Source organism: Trichechus manatus, unplaced genomic scaffold (assembly GCF_000243295.1).
Source record: "Trichechus manatus latirostris isolate Lorelei unplaced genomic scaffold, TriManLat1.0 scaffold00001, whole genome shotgun sequence".
Taxonomy (NCBI): domain Eukaryota; kingdom Metazoa; phylum Chordata; class Mammalia; order Sirenia; family Trichechidae; genus Trichechus; species Trichechus manatus.
The window spans coordinates 31,686,616-31,705,914 of NW_004443937.1; the positions used below are offsets into that span (position 1 = coordinate 31,686,616).

The window sequence follows — 19,299 nt, forward strand, 5'->3', positions numbered from 1 at the left end:
CATTTCAGTTTCTCAGGCTGCTGCAGAAAGCAGCCTGGCCCCCACCCGCATGAGGAAAGACTCCAATAGAGGACGCAGGACCAGGCTCTGCCCCGAGGGCTCAGCTACGGTCAGCCTGCTTCCTGCTTCTCTCCATCCTCCTGGCAGAAGTGGAGAATGGAGGCTCTTCTCATCTGCACATCTCACCTGGTAACTGAGAGCTAATGGCATGTGTGGGACCTTCTGAAGGCAGATAGTGAGTTGCTTTTAAGCATGGAGAACTAACTCTTGCATGAAACAGTGGTTGAAGTAGACAGTGGTGCAAGTAGAATGGTTTTGAGTGCATTTTGGGGAAAGATGTTGAAATTGGGGAATTTAAGGATGGAACCTTAAACCATGGATTGAATTGAGGGGATAGAGAAGAATAAAAGGTTTTAAAAAGTAAAGTAAAAGAGTAAGAGAAAAGCAACTAAAAGATAAATGTGTGAAATCTTAGGGAAGTTCAATGAATATTTTATTTTTCTTAAAGATAGAAAAGCTAAGTGTGAGAAAGCTCTTTCCCTTACAAAGCCCCTAATTAAATCTTAGGGAAGTTCAGTGAATGTTTATATTTTTCATAAAGATGGAAAAGCTAAGTGTGAGAAAAGCCTTTGACTTACGAAGCCTATATATAATCCTAATCCCAAACAATGCAAAGCAAAATCATACCCCGACACAAAAGCTTGTCCACACTATGTTCAAGTTCACAACTTGAACATGGTCATCACAGAGGACAGAGGATCTAAGAGGACCATACAGATCACAGGTAAGTCCACTTCAAGAGGACAAAGTCAAACATGGACTTGGGGAAACTGAGAACAGCAGTGTTGTAAGTTCCACTTTCAAAACTAAGGTGGTGGAGCTGAGCCACAGAAAGCTGTCGTTCTTTTCTGATTAAGCTGGGAAGACTCTCTGGAGAAAGTCAAGTTTTACGAAGTACTTCAGTGATCAAAAAAAGACTGGGGGTTGGGGGTGGCAGTGTTAATACTCCCTGGCACAGGAAAGGCATGCAGATAGGCAGCACCAGTCCGAAGAGTCAGCAGTGGGACAAGGAGACCAGGGAAGGAAAGCCAGCAGGCGCCAGAAGAGATGCACTGACCCCATCAAGAAGCACCATGGGCCTTACAGAGAGCCAGAAGTTTGGTCAAAATGAGAAGCAGTCACAATGAGAAGACAAACGCTAAACAACCCTGCTGGGGTGGACAGCGACACGGATGGGACTCTGGGTCAGATGAGATGAAAATGGTCCTGTAGACCCTGAAGTGACACACCAAGCACACAATCTTTTAAGACACTGACAAACCGGAATCATCCTCAAGACTCTGCTCTTTCTCTAAAGATGAGACTGAGAGAGCATCTTTTTGAGTCCAAAATTGTTAACTACTCTGACGTTAAACCATTAGGGACAGAACATATTACCTTAGAACTCAACTAACAATGGCTCTTCCAATGGATAAATTTATTATCAATACTCAAAACCGGCACGAGCAGCTCATGGACACAGAAGGACCACACGATTAGTTTGTTGATATCTTGTCTAGGACTAATCAGTCTCCCAGGTGAACATTATAATGATGGGACAGCCCTCTCCCCACATAATGTCCTATGATTATGTTACATTAAAGCTTGCTCCTTGGTGACTGCCTTTCTAGAGGGGCAGAGCTGCTATGAAATAGTTGAGTCCCCAGTCTCTGAACATAAACTTACTAATGGCTTCCTAATGAGGCTTCCCTCCAGTTGCCTGATCCAAATGTACTTCTCACAGAAGCCCCAGGGAGCTGCAAACCATGCCACTGGTTTCACAGCAGGTGTTTCTCCAAACTTAATGACCTTTGCTTTATTGCAGAAACTTGGCCCCTCTCCCCCTCATACCAAAAGTTTGGGTCCCATTATAATGGAGACAAAACACGCCAATGAATTTGTAAAATGGCATTTGACAGAGCCCTTCACATTGACATGGAGCAGCAGAAAAAGTCTTCAGTGTTCTTGTTCTAGTGACCTGAGGAATTAAAAAGATTTTTGCTGAACCCAAGATGAACCACTGCAAATGGGCTGCCAGCCTCCAGCCTGATGCAATTTCAAATTGGTGACGTCCTCAAGGCCTAGATTCTGGGCTGGGAGGTAAAGCAGGTGCTGTGAGACACCCAGTGGTCTGGGCATCAGGTGTTTCAAAGTTAGACACATTCAACACTTTTCTCCTTCAAAACTAAGAGTCACTAGATTAAACATACCATTTTATTTGCCAAGATCAATTCTATTCCCTGCAAATGGCTCTGGGTTATTCTTCAGAGGCTTTTGTGTATCAGGCCATGAGATTTAGGTGGCATTTACTGTCTTCAGATGTGTTTAATACCAAGCAGAGACTCATTTGAGCCTGCTCTCTGCCTTCCTCCCTCATCCCAGAGGGAGAGCGGGGAAATGCTTGACAAAACACATTTTAGGCCTAAGAGAAAAGCGAATGGCAGGCCGGAGTCATAACAACTTCTCCAAAAGGTTGGGGAAGTGCATGGCCTGGTGCCAAAGCCCGTGACTGCACCCTGAGCATGGATCTGACCTTATGTGAGGGGAACAGTCCCACAACCCCAGCCACCAGGCCTTTTTCCCTCCACTGACATAGATCTCAACTTGTATGGGCAGAAGTTCTGGAATTTCATAAGACTCTTCTATTTCTACTCAGAAATTAGAACAAATCCATCAAAACTCTTGTGCATACCTGATCCTGTGCTAAGCATGGCCCCTCCATAGATGTCCAAAGCCAGCTGAGAATAGGCAAAGCCAAACACAGTGATGGTCAGGCCAGCCAGCAGGGCCAGTCTGAGCAGGGACTCCAAAACGATGGCGGCCACAGCAAGGTCCTCCTGGGGCCAGGGGAAGAGGGAAGGAAGTTGCATGAATCATGAGCTAAAAGAAAACTCCCTTCTCCCTTCACTGTTTAGCAGATCACCCTTTCAACTGTGTGAGGGGCATCGCTGCTTTTCTGAAGCCTGTTTGTTTCTACCTCTATCATCAAACGAAGGAAAAGACAGCATGTGCCTCCTTAGGAAGTGGGGGAGGCTTGGTTTTTAACTCATTTAGGATAAATTATTTCAAATGTTGCTTAGGAAACACTTGCTTTTCCTCGATATTTATTCTTAACTGGGCAGAGGTTTCAATATATGTTAGTTGGCTCTGTCAGAGCGCTTCTCCTGACAAACGTCTCAACATTCTGGTGTTACCATCAATCCATGCTTAGGAAAATATTTCTAAATCAGACAGAGAGCCAGACTAGCTCATTCTGAGATATTGTGCATAAGCTATACTTTGCAAAATGTCTTCTAAGACATGTAAGAGGCCAACCTAGCTTGCTTTAATTAGAAGATGTCAGACATTTTCAATGGCTTTAGAAAAAGTGACATTTCTACAACCAAATACTCCTGAATCAAAATCTCTCCCTCTGTGTTAGCCAACCAGAGCATGGAGATTCTCACAGTCAGAATATGGCTCTGGGCTCTCACGGTCCTGGAGATGCTTAAACAATCGGTGTGGTGAGTGAAACCACATGAGCACGTCCTTTCCTCCTGTGCCCTAGGTTAGCCCCTCTCCAACCTCTGCATCCTGGGCTCACCCTGAGGTTCTCAAGCATCCGAGGATGTGGGGCGGCAGCTTCATTCTTACACCTAAGACTAGACCACAGAAAGGTCTGCACTGCACAGGGGACAGCCATAGACACAAGCTGCCCAAGGTAGAAGTTCTGAGGGCTGCGTCAAGAATAAGGTCACAAAGAGGGACGAAGGGGTGAGAAGAAAGGAGCAGCCTGGAAATAAAGAGAAGGCCGTGGAAGAAGTGAGTTGAGGGTCCTGCCACATTCAGAATATGACAGAAGAAAGAAAGCTAGAAGGCAATTTCAGCTCACACAGAAGGGAAACAGGCTCCTCCACACTTCTGTCTGTTCATCTCACAGTTTGAGGGAGAATTCAACTGAGAGGCAATGACCTAAGAACCAAGACTACCTGCTTCTGAAGTGTGGCACCCTTTTCCCTCTCCAGCACCTTGGCAAAGAATACGTAAAAACTCTCCTCTATCGGCTGGAATATCAATCTGGCCACAAGGGAGCCAAGATTATTCACTATATCATATATACCTATAAAACAAAAAGGAAGAGACAACAATCATACTGGGGTTTCCATTTTAATTTTCACAGCACTATTAAAATTTTATTTTCTGATTAATCTTTTAATTAAACTTTTTATTTTAAGGTAATTGTAGATTCATATGCAGTTGTAAGAAATTACAGTACAGTACCCTTTGTCTAGTTTCCGCGAATGGTAACATCTTGCAAAACCATAGCCCAATAACACAACCAGGACACCAACATTGATATAGTCAAGATACAGAAAGGTTCTGTCATCATAAGAATCCACAGTACTTCTTCATAAAACTCATTAATGCAAAGTTGACTTTTTTCTATTTTTACTTCTACTACTTTAGGATTATATTAAAAATAAAGGTAAGAAAATGTTCAGAGAAAAAAGTCTGTCTGGAGCATTATGCTCCTTTAAGATCTATATGGGATCAAATTGACAACAGCAACTCGAAAGATGAGATAGGAAACTTAGGGGGAAGTGAGTTTATGATAATGGGGGAGGAACAACTCAGAAAAGGAGGGTGAGAATGGCTGCACGACTCGAAGAACGTAAACAATATCACTGAATTGTATGTGCAGAAATTGTTGAATCGGTGTATGTTTTGTTGTGCATACTCTCAACAACAAAAACAAAGTAAATAAGATTAAAAATAAATATTGAGAGAGACTTATCTAGCTACATCTTCCTTTGTGGTAAGATCCTAGCATCTTCCACCCCTCAACGTGGGCACCAGAGTTCTGCAGGAAGTAGGAGAGAGGGCAGGGGATCTCAACAGAGAACCTGCCACCCAAGTCACATTAGACGGGATAGTCAGCACACTGCATAAATTTACAAAGACCTACAAGTAACAGTTTTCAGGAACTGAAAGTTTCATTGTCATTAAATATATCAAACTACAGAGAAAAGTATTAGGAAGTATCTATTAGTGGTATTCACTTTTAATTAAAACACCACAGAATTTCAACTTACCCTGATCTCCAAAATTTAACACATTCAAAAATGTCATCACATATCGCTCTCCTATAAATGGAAAAGCAAAATAATTCATCATTTAAATGCATATTAATTTCGTTTCCTTTTCTCTTACCATCTATCAACTTTTCCAGTTGATATTCTCAAATGAAAAATACTGAAATAATCTGTTAAAAGACATATTCCTTGTCTTAATGTTGATTTCCAATATTCTCAAAAGTTCTAAGGGAGGTCAGATAATCTGAGCGCAAATTCTGTGATATGAAAGGTCCCTGATCGTGCGCACATGCTCATCAAAACGGTCTTCCTGGGGTGGCGAGATCTCTGCAGAGGCTGCCAAAGCTCTGGAGCCCCAATTCGATTCAGGTCGAAGACAGTCTGAATGCCTTCAAGGTGGAGACACCAGCCCAGAGCCCCACCCCTGCTGGCTTCTATGAATTACCATCTTCCTATTATCCATGAGTGAAAAGCATTGGCCACTATGGAGATGGAGCCCGTGACCCTACAGGGTAAATTCTCACCTCCTAGTGAACAGCTCAATCGTTTCTGTGGAAGGAAAGCATGGAGAGACTAGAAGCAGAGATTGTCTCCTCTTAACTGTCTCCTCAGTCCTTGCCTCTGCAGGCCCTCCCAGGCACTGGCTCACACTGCTGCACTAGCCCCCATCTGAATCTCCATGTCTGCTCTGCCACGGCTCTGATCCGTCCTCACTGCTAACAGCTGCATCTCTGACAAATACAGATCTGATTAAGTTAATCCTGCTTTCACACCTTTAAATGACTCAACTCTTAGTGTTCTCGCAAAAAGTCCAGGCTCCTTAATTCTGCATTTGAGGAGTCCTGGTGGCGCAGTGGTTAGCAGCCTGAGCTGCTAACCAAAAGGTTGGCAATTTGAATCCACTAGCCGCTCCCTGGAAACCCTCTGGGGCAGTTCTATTCTGTCATATGGGGTCTCTATGAGTTGAATTGACTTGACGGCAATGGGTTTTGATGGCAAATAGAGAAGTCCTGGTGGCGCAGTGGGTTAAGCACTTGGCTGCTAATCAAAAGATCGGTGGTTCAAATCCCCCAGTGGCTCTGTGGGAGAAAGATGTGGCAGTATGCTCCCGTAAAGATTACAGCCTTAGTAACACTATGAGTCAGCTCTACTCTGTACTACAGGTCGCTATGAGTCAGAATCGACAGGTTTGGTTTGGTTTCTTTTGGGGGGGTGGTGAATGGTTAAGTACTTAGCTGCTAACCAAAAGGTTGGCAGTTCAAACCCACCCAGCGGCTTCACCGGAGGAAGACCTGGCAATCTGCTTCCATAAAGATTATCGCCAAAAAAACCCTATAGGGCACTTCTACTCTGTCACATGCGGTTGCTATGAGTCAGAACCAACTCAACAGCACCCAACAACAACAACAACACAAAGTGACCCCAAGCCATCTTTCTGGCCTGCCTTCACCAGTCCGGCCCCACCGCCCACCGTCACGCTGTCGTCCTCCCCTGCACCCTGCCAGATTTCATCCCGCCAGCAGCTGGGTCAGGCTGGGCTGCCAATTCAGTAAGGCTCTGGGGCCCGCGCTCTAGTCATTCTCATCACCTAGCATGGCTTTTCTGCAGGGACCTCCCTGTCTTCTGGCACTATAGCCTATCCTTCCCGAATCTGTAAGCTCCTGGAAGCAAGAGGGCACTCAAGGGACGCCTGGCAACTGAGTTAGGGTCCTGAGGACAGCCCTCACAGCCCTGTATCAGAGTTAACCACACATAACTGTCTGCGTCTCTGGGGAGAGACTGAGCTCCCTGAGGCCAGGGCCTGGGACTCATTCATCTCTGTATTCTCAACTCCTGGCATGCTGTGTTCAGTAAATGCAGGCCAGAAGGTAATCACATATACATTTTTGCTACTACAAAGAATGATTTCAACCTTTTTAGAGCTGCAGGCTTTAAAGATTAAGAAAAAGAACCTGGGGTGGGGAGTCCCTGGTCAAGCCACTTGCTTCACAGGTGAGGAGGTGGAGGACCTGAGAGGCTGGCTAGCACCAGGCCCTTTTTCGAAGTCCTTCTGCCACTTAGGAGGCCAGGCCAGGGTGGCCCCAAGCATGGAGCCAGCACCACACTCAGGCCTAGCGCGGAGGTAGAGGGGGCAACCTTAAACCTGCTGCTGCACACGCGTCTAGAGACTGCAATCCCCACAACCAACTTAGGGCCATCGCTTGGACTGGATCCATTTCCTCAAACTCATTAAAACTGCTCTTAAAACTTTGGGAGGAAAAAAAGAAGTGCACATAAGCAACCGTCCTTACAAAACTTCCTCCACTGATTTGCATGTTTTAACAATAACGTGAACGATCACAACACACAACTTCACCAGTCACCTTCTGTTGTTGCTTTTCTCTTTCTCTTTCTCTTTATCAACAGACACTGGCTGAATACCTAGTAATGTGCCAGGCCCCAGGCAGGGTGCTGGGGAGACAGTGGTGAATGGCACGCGCGTTGCTTTCAAGGAGCTTACAGTTAAGGCGCTTTCACTCTGCCATCCCAAGACAACCAACCTTTACTTTCCCCAGAAGTCTTCTGAACAGTTTTGCTTTTGTAGCAGCAACCTTTTGGGCTCAAGTTGGAAACACATGCTTTCAAAGCTCAGAGAGCCCTCAGACACCTTCTGGTCTAGTCCCTCAGTTTGCAGGCAGGGAAAGCGAGGAATAGAGGGAGTTGCTTCCCTCTGGATGCATAATTCACCAAAAATATCAACAGAGGAGGAAAAAGAAAAATACCAAAATAATAATAGAAATGGTTGTATTAGAATGCCAGGATTATAGATTATTTTTTCTAATTTTGCAGAATTTTTGGAATGGGGTTATATTACTTTTAAAACTAAAAGATAATTTTTAAAAGATTTTTTAAAATCTGTTCAGTAATAGAGATGTAGATGGACCAAACCGAAAAAAAAACCAATGTTGCCATCGAATAGATTCTGACTCATAGTGATCCCATTGGACAGAGCAGAACTGCCCCACAGGGTTTCCAAGGAGTGGCTGGTAGATTCCAGTTGCAGACCTTCTGGTTAGCAGCCAAGCTATTAAACCACTGTGCTACCAGTGCTCCACGTAGACGTACAGACACAGGAAATTTGTACATACAAACTACTACCTTCAGCAATTTACAGCTCCCTTAAACCTCCTTCTCTGAACCGAAGCTGGATCTAAATACACCAACACACATATATATAAAACTACATGGACTTTCAGCTTCTTGCTGGCCCTCTGCATCAAAAGCTCCGCCAAAACACCAACTATCGCATGGGTGAATCTTGTTGTTTAGAATATAAAACAATAAAAATGTGGCTCTTAAAAGAGTTAAAAAAAAAAAAAAAAAAGAAAACAATGTATAAAAAGCTATGACAGGACAATGAAATTATGGATAGTTTTCCCTATTTTTCAAATTTCCTGTAATTAGATTCTGACTTATAGCAACCCTATAGGACAGAGAACTGCCCCATAGGGTTTCCAAGGAGTGGCTGGTGGGTTTGAACTGCCGACCTCTTAAAGTCAGCAGCCAAGCTCTTAACCACTGTGCCACCAGGGCTCCAATTAGATATAATACTTATATAATAAATTTATTAAAATGATATGAGGTTTTGGAGTTAAGACTTGGATTCAGATTAAGCTGTTACTCATTACTGTAGGACCTTGAAGAAGTTATGTGACCTCACTGACGTTGTTTCCTCATCCATAATAAATGGGGACTACATTTTTCTTACAAGGCTGTGGAGAGAAAAGTAAACATAAGTAAAACATAAAACTAACTAAACGCTAGTTTCCCTCCCCTTACTTCAAAAGCTCTCATTTATGAGGTCCCTCTGCCCAGGGGGTCTAGGCTGCAGGTGGTCTGATCCAAGTAATCAGCAATCCTGTGAAATCCCCTCGTTTATACCATGGTTTCCTGACTGCTCAGAGAAATCCTTCTTCTACTTACCTTCTGTCAAAATCTGTTTCAAGAAAGACTGTTTGAAAAAACTCAAAGTCAATTTGGCCTCTTTCCAATTTACAAAAGCCTGCAAGAGGAAACAAAACAAATCAACCAACAGAACAAAACATCCCAGGCGTTTCAAACCTAAGAACACAACGCTACATGAGAGGTAAACTCATTCTGGCCCCTAAGTCCCAGCTTGGACACATGCCCACTAATGCTTCATTTAATGCTAAGCATACAGAAGTCATCCAACAGATACTGGGAAAGAATTTACGTGGCATTGTTTATACTGCATTGCTAAACAGGAAGACAAAGTTTTTAGGTATAAGGGCCTCCTTGTAAGATCCGTACCATGAGATCTCTAAAGAAAAACTGCTGCTGTTCCCTCAGCTTCCTCCCCACCCCCACTCCCTTTGGGGGACCCTCCTCTATCAGGCAGGCATCCTGGATTCCAGAAGGTTCAGTCTAGGTGTTAGGCTCTTAATTCCAGGGTACCTGCATTTTCAAAAGTTCTGATTAACCCAAAAGCGATGACTTTTGAATAGTGGGATTTCAAGGAGCTCTTTGGTAGAGGAGGGTCTTCCAGGAACCTTTCAAACTGACTCACAAAGGTCAAGTCCACGCCACCTCTCTTGCAGGATTAGCCATGGAAGTTGGCCTACCAGCAGGTCTGAAACCTACTCCAGTCACATGGGACCCCACTCTTGGCCCAAAGCCCATCTATGTAGAGCAGTGCTATCTAATAGAAATATAAATTAGGTCACATTTTAAATTTTCCAGTAGCCACATTGAACAGTAAAAATAAATAGGTGATGTTAATTTTAACATATTTTATTTAACCCAAAATATTATTATTTCAACATATAATCAATGTTAAAAAAAAAATTAGAGATATTTTACATTCTTTTTTTCATACAAAGTCTTTGAAATCCAGTGTCTTTTGCACTTACAGTACGCCTCAATTCGGAGTAGCCACATTCCAAATACTATATAGCCATACATGGCAACCATTTAGGACAGGGCAAGTCTAGAGTACCCAAAAGGAAAGGGCATCTGCAGCCCCAAGTCTCCTGACCCCTTGGTTTCTGAACCTTTCTTCAGATATTGGGAAGACATGACTGAATCCTCCCAAACTACACTGCCCTCATGACATCACTGAACGTGGAGCAGTTGCCAGGGGTAGATCAGTCCAGGAGTAAATCTTCCTCAATGAGAGGGAAATCAGGACACAATGTATAAAACAGGCCACAGTTTCCGTCTCCAGACACAAAGAGCACCAGACTGCTTAGCACCACCAGGGGGCACTGCAGACCACGTCATCCCGTGATGCCGATTCCACCCACAGCTGGCTTTAGGGGAGATGTGGGCACAGCACCTTTTCTCTCACACATACCGCTAAGGGATGGTGGTCCTCTGACGGTCTGTGCAGCAGTGCCCTGCTCTTTATTTCAAAGGAAACAAAAAATTGCAGCTTGCCCATGAGGTTTTTGTGAAGCCTGCTTGCTGGTAAGTTGTAAATGGGTTTGGGAAGATGACTGAGCTCTTTAAAGCTTTTTAGGAGAGTAAAATCATGACAGTGTATCTGATCTGAAAGCTTGTACTTGTGGATTCATTTCTCCTAATGCCTTCAGTTTAAACAGACCCATGGTTCAGAAAGAATAGCCACACCACTTCGTATCTCCAAAATGCTCATTAAAGACATGGAGGCAGGAAGTCAGATCTGAGACTGGGTTTCTTCTCAGACGCATCTGCTAAGTGGAAGAAAAGAGGAAGCACATTTTTGGGGCTTTTACCACTCAGCTCAGAGAGGATTTGTCACTTGAGATGGTCAAACGAGGTCTATTTTGCAAGAACTAAATTGGTAGGTACAGCTGAGCCAGTCTAAGCAGCTGTGAATTTCTCCAGAATTCCCCCAACAATGCGCCATTTCCCTGCCCCATTGTACTGATGGGGAAACTGAAGCTTGGAAGGAGAAAAGTGGTAGACAGTAACTCCGCAGAAGGTCTGGCATAAGAACTGAGAAGCTTGTCCTGTATTAACCTGAGTCATTTCCACTTCCCAAACTCTTCTGACTCAGGATGATTCTATCAGCCACATCCTTACCACACACTGACCCAGAGTTACTGGGAGTCTGGAGCCATGGTCCTGTCCCCTTGCCCTCCATCACCTCTACCACCCCACACAGCACCCCTTCCTCTCCCTCTTGTTCCACCTACCCAGGCTGCTCTGGGGCTATCAATTATGTTCTAGCTTTGTCTGTCCCCCCATTTCCATCCACCATCCCACTGTCCTTATCACTTTTCATCTGTATGATTGTGACAGCCTCCTAATGAGCTTTCTCACTTCTAACCTTTTCTCTAACCTATCCTTCTCATTGTAGGGTTTGGACTTTGGAGTCAGAGAGCATATGGCTCAAATTGCAGCTCCATTATTAGTGCTAAGGCCGGGGGCAAGATACTTAACTTTGCTAAGACTTGGTTTCCTCATCTGCAAAACGAGAAAAGAAGGTCTAACTCATGAAGCTGAGAATTGAATAAGTGAAAAGGAGACACTCAATAAATCTGTAATAGATGGTAAGCTCCTTAACATAGGCAATTAGATGATGGCCCTGTTCAAAAACCTTTCATCAAACCGCATCCTTTGCCATGAGACCAGAAGAACTAGATAGTGCCTGACTACCATTACAGAACATTTTGATCAAAGACTCTGTAGAAGAATCTTGATCAAAAGAGGGAAAATGAGAATAGAATTTAAAATTCTCATGGACTCCAAACTTTTTGGAACCATGGAGGATGGATGAACTCACAAAACTATTGCTCTGAGATAATCTTTAAACCTTAAACCAAAAATATCCCCTGAAGTTTTCTTAAAACCAAACATTAGTTTAGCTTAACTAGTAAAAAAATGTCTGCCTTGAGCATTATGCTCTTTTAAGAACTATCTATATGAGCTCAAAGTGACAACAGCATCTAAAAAGATTAGACAGGACCCTTAGGGGGCAGTGAGTTTATGTTAATGCGGGAGGAACAACTCAGAAAAGGAGGGTGAGAACGGTTGCACAACTCAAAGAATGTCATCGATGTTAAGGAATTGTACATGTAGAAACGGTTGAACTGGTGTATGTTTTGCTGTGTATATTCTCAACAATAACAGCAAAACAAAATAAAAACAGAAAAACAACAACAACAAAAAAATAAAACCCTCCACTGCCCCTGAATTAAGTCTAAATCCTTTGGCACAGCACTGAGGCCACCACTAACTGGCCCCAGCCCAGAAAGGTAGGTTTACTTCCCTCCACAACCTCCTTCTACCTTTTGCTTCCTCTCCCTTTCCCAACTGTCCAGCCAACCTAAGTACCCAGTCATCTCTGTATCCTCCAATTCCAACACAGTGATGGGCATATAATAGGCCTGAGCAAGTTTCCTTCCTTCCTGCAGCCACAAGTGTCCATTGTCACCACCTATACACATTTCACCTGTGCCCACCCATGTGTCAAGGTCAGCTCAAAAGCAGCTTCCTCCATGAAGCCTTCCTGGATGCTCCCAGTTGGAATTCATCAGTCCTTCCCCGGTGCTTCTGTTTGGATAACACTGCACACACTGCCCTGCACTATAGTTAGCTGAGCGCACACCTTATCTCCCCACCACAATGGGGCAAGGGCCACACCAGGATCATGTGTGACTTCACTCGTGGTACCTCATACAGTGCTTCCTTCACAGTAATGCTTCATACATGTTTCTGTATTAAATTCATCAGTTTTACTCAAATATTAACAAATTTCTCATGTTAAGTCACTCATAAGTGTCAAAGGATGGAAAAGGCAGTAACTATATGAAGTATCACTAATTTATTTTAAAGCTAAGCTAAATACACCCAATCGTCACTTATCGACACGGTTAGGTTCCAAAGACCAGGTTGTTATGTGAAAATCAGCATTACGTAAAAATGGAGCATTTTTCTGTTTTCAGACCATCCACTTGTCTGATTCTTTTCATTTAGAAAATATGACCATAAAAATAATAACAGGTAAGATTTACTGATGTGCTCATCACTGTGGCGAGCCCAGTTATGGATTATTCCTCTGCAGAGAAGGACGCTTGGAAGGGACAAAGCTGGATAAAGCCAGGCTCTGTGACTAGAGGGACCATGGCTTAACCACTTCATCTTCCTCCTGTGCCGGGTCAGAGCTTCCCTTGTGGAGCCGCCTCCAGGGTTCCACTCTTACCTCTGCAAGCCCTGCGTTCACGATCCCAGAGCCTGCATTCAAGGCCTGGCAAGTCACCAACGCTTGGGGATTCCTGTGAGGACGCTAGGAGCATCGTGGCACACCCGGCCCCACTGAGGTGGAGGCTTCAGGCACAGTTCAGCTCACTTTGGGATGTCCTTAAACTTGAAAGCATTTCTTCCAAACACACTCTCCGCTGCCTCTTTCTTTCCTCCCTTCCCACCCCACAGCAATTTTGAGGTGCAGGGCCTCAGGTCACACAGGAGCTGGGAACCCAGAATAGGCCCCTGCTGGCTCCATGCTGCCTGCATGTCCGCCGGGAGGCCGTGGCCACAGAGGAGGCCAACCCCACGTGCAGCGCGTCAGCAGGCATGAGGGAGCAGAGGGCATGGGGCAGTGTGGCCCAGCTTCCTGGAGACCTTCCTCAAGAAAGGGGACACTTGGCAGCTGCTGCCACCATGCCTGCTGCCTCGATAATGCAAAAAATAGTCAGATAGTAGATTTTTTACTATTGTCTTAAATGCAAAATGTCAGGTAACGAGATAGTCGGTAAGTGAGGAGTAGATGTAAGTATTTTTAAAGAAGATGGAATTCTACAAGAATAGGAAGTAAAATCTCCCAATTTGGTCAAACTGATTTTTATTGTAATTGTCTGACTGGTTTTATACGAGGGAACCCCCAGTGCAGAAAGCTGCTCCAGGGAGTCAAGACAGGCACGTTGCCTGGGGTGAAGTCATACACTGCATTCAGGTTCATCTTCGTGGCTGTCCTCTTTTTAAAAAAGAAACCTGAATAGTGAATTGTTCTATCCAGGACCTCCCAATCTTTAAGTAAACAAGTAACTGCCATGGGCAATAAGTCAATTTCTTTTGGAAGACCATATAATATGAAGGCTAAATACATGGATTAAACTTAGTCAGAAGTGGGTTCAAATCCACAGAAAGAAGTTAGACAGACTGGGTCCAAAATCAGCTGTGTGATTTTAGATTAGTCATGTAACTCTTCTGAACCTGTTTTCTCATCTGCAAAATGGGGACAAGAGGATTTATCTCATGGGGTTACTGTAAAGATTAAATGCTAAAATCCTTGTGCAGTGCTTGGCATAAAATATGCATTTAGTCAACGGCAGTTATTGCAAATGGCTTTTGGTCAAAGTTTAAATTTCTTCATGGAACTCCTGAAGTCTTCGGGGGCCTTCGCAGGTTGTGTCTAGAGATAGTCCTGCAGGCTTCAGATCTGTACCCGCCACCTCCCCAAGCCCACAGGAAGCTCCCTGGGGCTCAGGAATCACCTCTCCCACCTGTCTGTATCTCAGGCAGCACCAAGCACGGTTTGTCTCTGTCTGTCGGCAGGAATGGTGCCACTGTGCATGACAGATATGCACAGCCTTCTCGTGATCAGGGCTCTGTCCCGGCAGGACGACATGTTCAGGGTAGACTGCCAGATGAAACCGCTGAGCGCTCACACCAACACCATCAGTGTTTGCCTTACTACGATGTCCTAGTGGGGCTACCCCTGCTCTCAGGACAGCAGCATGGTGGTGGTGACATTATCAGCTACACTTATGGACACTGACTCTCTGCCAGGCCACAGTGCTAAGCGTCTTACATGCCCTATCTCATAACAACCTTAGGACAGAGGTGCTATTATTCTTCCCATTTGATAGATAAGGAAACTGAAGCTCAGAGTTATGAGCCCATCACAAGGTTTAATAAACACTTGATAGACTCTTTTCATCATCCTGTCTCTCTTTGCTTGTATTAACAGTTCAAATGCTCCTTTCCAAAATACTGCTGGAGTATAGGGGCTGCCCAGTGTGAAAAGTTGGCCAGGCTTGGTACAAGTGGGTACTGGGGAGCACTCGGGGGAGGAGGGACTTTTCTGCAGTCTCAGATCTGCTCTGTGGGCAGGTGGCAGAAGCTCCAAGCAAGAGAAGCGAGACCAAGTCCTAACCACCTAAGCCTGCAGAATGAGGCACAGTAGTGTCCAAAAAGCGTCATGTTGATTTAGGTTAAAGGTAAGAGCTAGCTGATCAGAGTGGAGAATTCTTATCTAACAAATGAGAACATATCTGGCTTTGTTGCACAACATCTCATTTTTCTTGAGAAGTTGTGTAACAGGATTCTGAAATTCTGAGAATGAAGATCCAAATATTTTACTGCTTTCTCAAGTAATCATAAAAGAGGAGTAGGAAGTTCCATCAAATGCTTTACCTCCACTAAGTACAACACAGTCAGTAAGCAAACAAGTATGGGAAGACGGGAAAGTGGGTCAGCCCAGAACGGAGCAGTTCACAAAGCAGCAGAGCCAAGGCAGCGTGGTATAGTACCTCGTGTGCCACTCCAGCCCCGTGTACAGCAGGCAGTAAAAATAAAGGGACTGAGAGCTAAGGAGTTGAAAAGAAGAAGATGAAGCCTCACTTCTATACTTCAGCATCTAGAGTTCTCAATGGGGCAGATAGGAAGTAGATCACCTGAAAGACTGCTCTGACATGTAGCCAAAGGAACTATGTACGTGTCGTCCCTGCTTTCTCAACATTTTAGACTGTCTGTGCTAGAGGTCAGTCCAGGGGAAAGCCAACAGACACACCAGAATAGAGAGAGTGGAACACAGTGGTTAGAGCCTATGCTCTGCTGGGATTCAAACTACTCCAGGCTCCCACCCTCACCTTGGACAAGTATTTAATCGCTAAGCCTCAGTTCCTCAACGCTAAACTAGACATTACAACAGTGTCAGCCACAGAGCACTGTAACAAGCATTAACTAAGACATGTGAAGAGTTCAGCATAGGACCTACCACAGTAGTTCTCAACTGGGGGCAGTTTTGCCCCCCAGGGCACATTTGACAACATCTGGAGACAATTTTGGTTGTTAAACTGGTGGCGAGGGGTATTACGGGCATCTAGTGGGTAGAGATCAGGGATGTCCCTAAACATCGTAATGTACTGGATAGTCCCCATAACAAAGAATTACCCATCCCGAAATGTCACTAGTGTGACGACTGAGAAACCCTGACATAGTACATAGCAAGCACTCAATAAATGTGAGCTAGAATAAAATTATCTCTATTATTACAGCAACAAGCCAGTCATAGTTTCTTTCCTTCAAGGATAACCAGCATCTGTCATTAAAATGATAAAAGACAAAACGCATCACTTACTCCACTTCCTGTAATACTGGGTAACAGATCTGTCATTCTGGAGACAGGAAGAGTTTGTTGCTTGGTGGATTCTGGGGAACCCAGTAACTTCATGAAATAAATAACATAGCAGAGCACCAGAACTGTGGTATAGAAAAGCTGAAAAAAAAATAATGAATTTAAATTAGACTGTTTTGAATATAGGCATAATGAAGATATGCCTACAAATTTGACTTCAAAGGCCAGTCAAGAAACAGCACTATTTTAACAGCACCTTTTTTTGGGCAATGCCTCACCCTCAGAAAAACAGCACTATGCACTCGGACCCACCTCCACTGCAGCACCTGGTGGAAAATGTTGCAAATGCTTCACCTAACAGGGAGGACGGACGTTCTTCTGGCAGGCAGAACATAATTTCCATGCCAGAAACCCACTAGCTCAACAGCCACAACAATGTCGGGTATGTTCTCCAAACATTTGTATTTAGTCAAAGGAAACGCTCTCCCACCTAGACAGCACCCTGTTAGAATCTATGTGTCCCCAGTGTGCTCATATCCAGGAACGTGCCGTCATCTCGGACAGGAAACCTGTGACATTTATGATTACAAAGCAGAATTGAGCTCCTGGCTCTCTCCACTCTCCTAGAGTATGTGGTCTGGGCTACTACAGGATGGGGGAGGGAAGGGTGCAGCAATAAGAAGGCCCCGCCCCTCCCTCCACCCATCCGGGAGAAGGAGAAAAGATGGCTTCTGGCCAGGAGAAGCTGCCCCGGGTTTTGTTTGCAGGTTGGGCAAGAATATTCAAAAGAGCTTCTTCGCAAGCTCCGCTCTCTCCTCTTGCCCTCCAGAAAAGAGCAGCGCACACTAGCTCCAGAAGGAGCCGGCCCTGCAGGCCCCACTTTCTCCCGGGGAACACTGAGGCGGCACTTGTCACGGCACAGCAAGGACAAGGAGTCTCAGCTCAGCTAGTCCAGGTGCCTCGGCTCTCCCTCCATCCGTGCCTGAGGACAGAGCCCACCTACCCTCCTCTCTGGCCTCTAGCCCCTTACGACTCACACACACTGCCAGATGCCAGCCTCCTCTGCGACAAGGGGCCCTTCCTCCGGGCCCTCCCCTCTCTCCATTTCCTGCTGACCAGAGCCTATGGGAGACAGTAAAAGCCTACAGGCAGTCTTAATGGGGCGTGTCCTAACTACATGAGCCCCCCCCCCCTTTTTCTGGTTATTGAGGAAAAATTCACATAACAAAATTCACCATTTTAAAGTATACAATGCAGGCGCTTTTAGTACCGCCCCAATGTTGCACAACCACAACCACTATCTGGTTCCAGAATATTTTCATCACCCAGAAGGAAACCCACTGTAGTCACTCCCCATTACCCACTCCCCCCAGCCCCTGATCTGTTCTGCGCCTCCACGGACTTGACTGTTCTGGATACTTTATATAACTGCTATCACACAATACGGGGGCTTTTGTGCCTGGCTTCTTTCACTTAGCATGATGTTATCAAGGTTCATCCATGTTGTAGCATATTTCAGTGTTTCATTCCTTTTTATGGCTGAATAATATTCCATTGTGTGGATGTACCACATTTTGGTTATCCATTCATTAGCTGATGGACATTTGGGTTGTTTCCACCTTTTGGCTATCGTGAATAATGCCGTAATGAACATTGGTGTAGAAATATCTATTTGAATCCCTGCTTTCAATTCTTTTGGGTATATACCTAATTACCTAATGGTGATTCTATGTCTAAGTTTTTGAAGAACGATTAAACTGCTTTCCACAGCAGCACCATTTTACAATTCCATCAAGAATGGACAAGGGTTCCAATTCTCCACATCCTTGCCAATACTTGTTATTTTCCACTTAAAAAAAAATTCTAGCCCATCAATGTCACTAAATTGTACATGTAGAAACTGTTGAATTGGTGTATGTTTTCCTGTGTATATTCTCAACAACAACAACAGAATAAATAAAATTTAGAGGAAAAAATCGTAGCCATTCGAGTGGGTGTAAAGTGCTAACTCACTGTGGGTTTGATTTGCATTTCCCTGATGACTGATGATGTTGAGAAACTTTTCATGTGCTTTTTGGCCAGTTGTGTATCTTCTTTGAAGAAATGTCTATTCAAGTCCTTTGCCCATTTTTTAATTGGACTATTTGTCCTTTTGTTATTGAGTTCTGAGAGTTCTTTATATATTCTGGATTGACCCTTTATTTGACGTATGATACCATAGTTTAAGTGGGGGCAAAGGGCCATTTGTATATCTTTGTTGAAGAAATGTCTATTCAAGTCCTTTGCCTATTTTTTAATTGGACTGTTTGTCTTTTTGTTATTGAGTCCTAAGAGTTCTTTACCTATTCTGGACTGAACTGTTTATTTAACGTATGATACCACGGTTTAAGCGGGCGCAAAGGGCCAGTTTAAGAAGAAGCCTCGAGGCAGGCAGGACAAAGGGGAATTCCAGGGCCCTGGGCAGGGCTTACCTGCTGCCATGAGGTATTGTTGGTTCTCTGACCTCTCACATGGACACTGACAGAGACATTACCAGAGAAGAGCTCTCAGAAGTCATATGACAAGAGAACAAATAAATTCAGATTTGGCCTTGTTGACCTATGAATCACCACATAGCCAGAAAGTCATAATGCAAGCGCCTTTCCCAAGAAGGGTCAACCAATAACCGGGCGACTCCATGGCCCTTCTATCCTGTTAGGGAGAGTGCATCAGAAATAATGACTGATGCTGAGAACTGTAGCTCCAGCTCCAATGAAACATGGCAAAAGTAACCACAGATAACTCCTCTAAAACTTGCAACTGTTTGTAAACTGCTTTTAGGAGGCAGTTCATTCTTGTTTTCTTAAT

At 44.4% G+C, this 19,299-nt stretch overlaps 1 protein-coding gene across 3 annotated transcripts in view; it reads right to left on the bottom strand.

Moving 5' to 3' along the window:
- The window catches only part of RFT1 (RFT1 homolog), a 39,631-nt gene that overhangs the window by 6,366 nt on the left and 13,966 nt on the right, over nt 1-19,299 (bottom strand). For all 3 annotated transcript variants that reach the window (XM_004368753.2, XM_023727315.1, XM_023727313.1), the window contains 5 exons: nt 16,456-16,593; nt 9,075-9,153; nt 5,112-5,162; nt 4,008-4,138; nt 2,732-2,876 (listed from right to left, as the gene is read on the bottom strand). In XM_004368753.2, the coding sequence (XP_004368810.1) occupies nt 2,732-2,876; nt 4,008-4,138; nt 5,112-5,162; nt 9,075-9,153; nt 16,456-16,593 (544 nt within the window). The remainder of the gene's footprint in view (nt 1-2,731; nt 2,877-4,007; nt 4,139-5,111; nt 5,163-9,074; nt 9,154-16,455; nt 16,594-19,299) is intronic.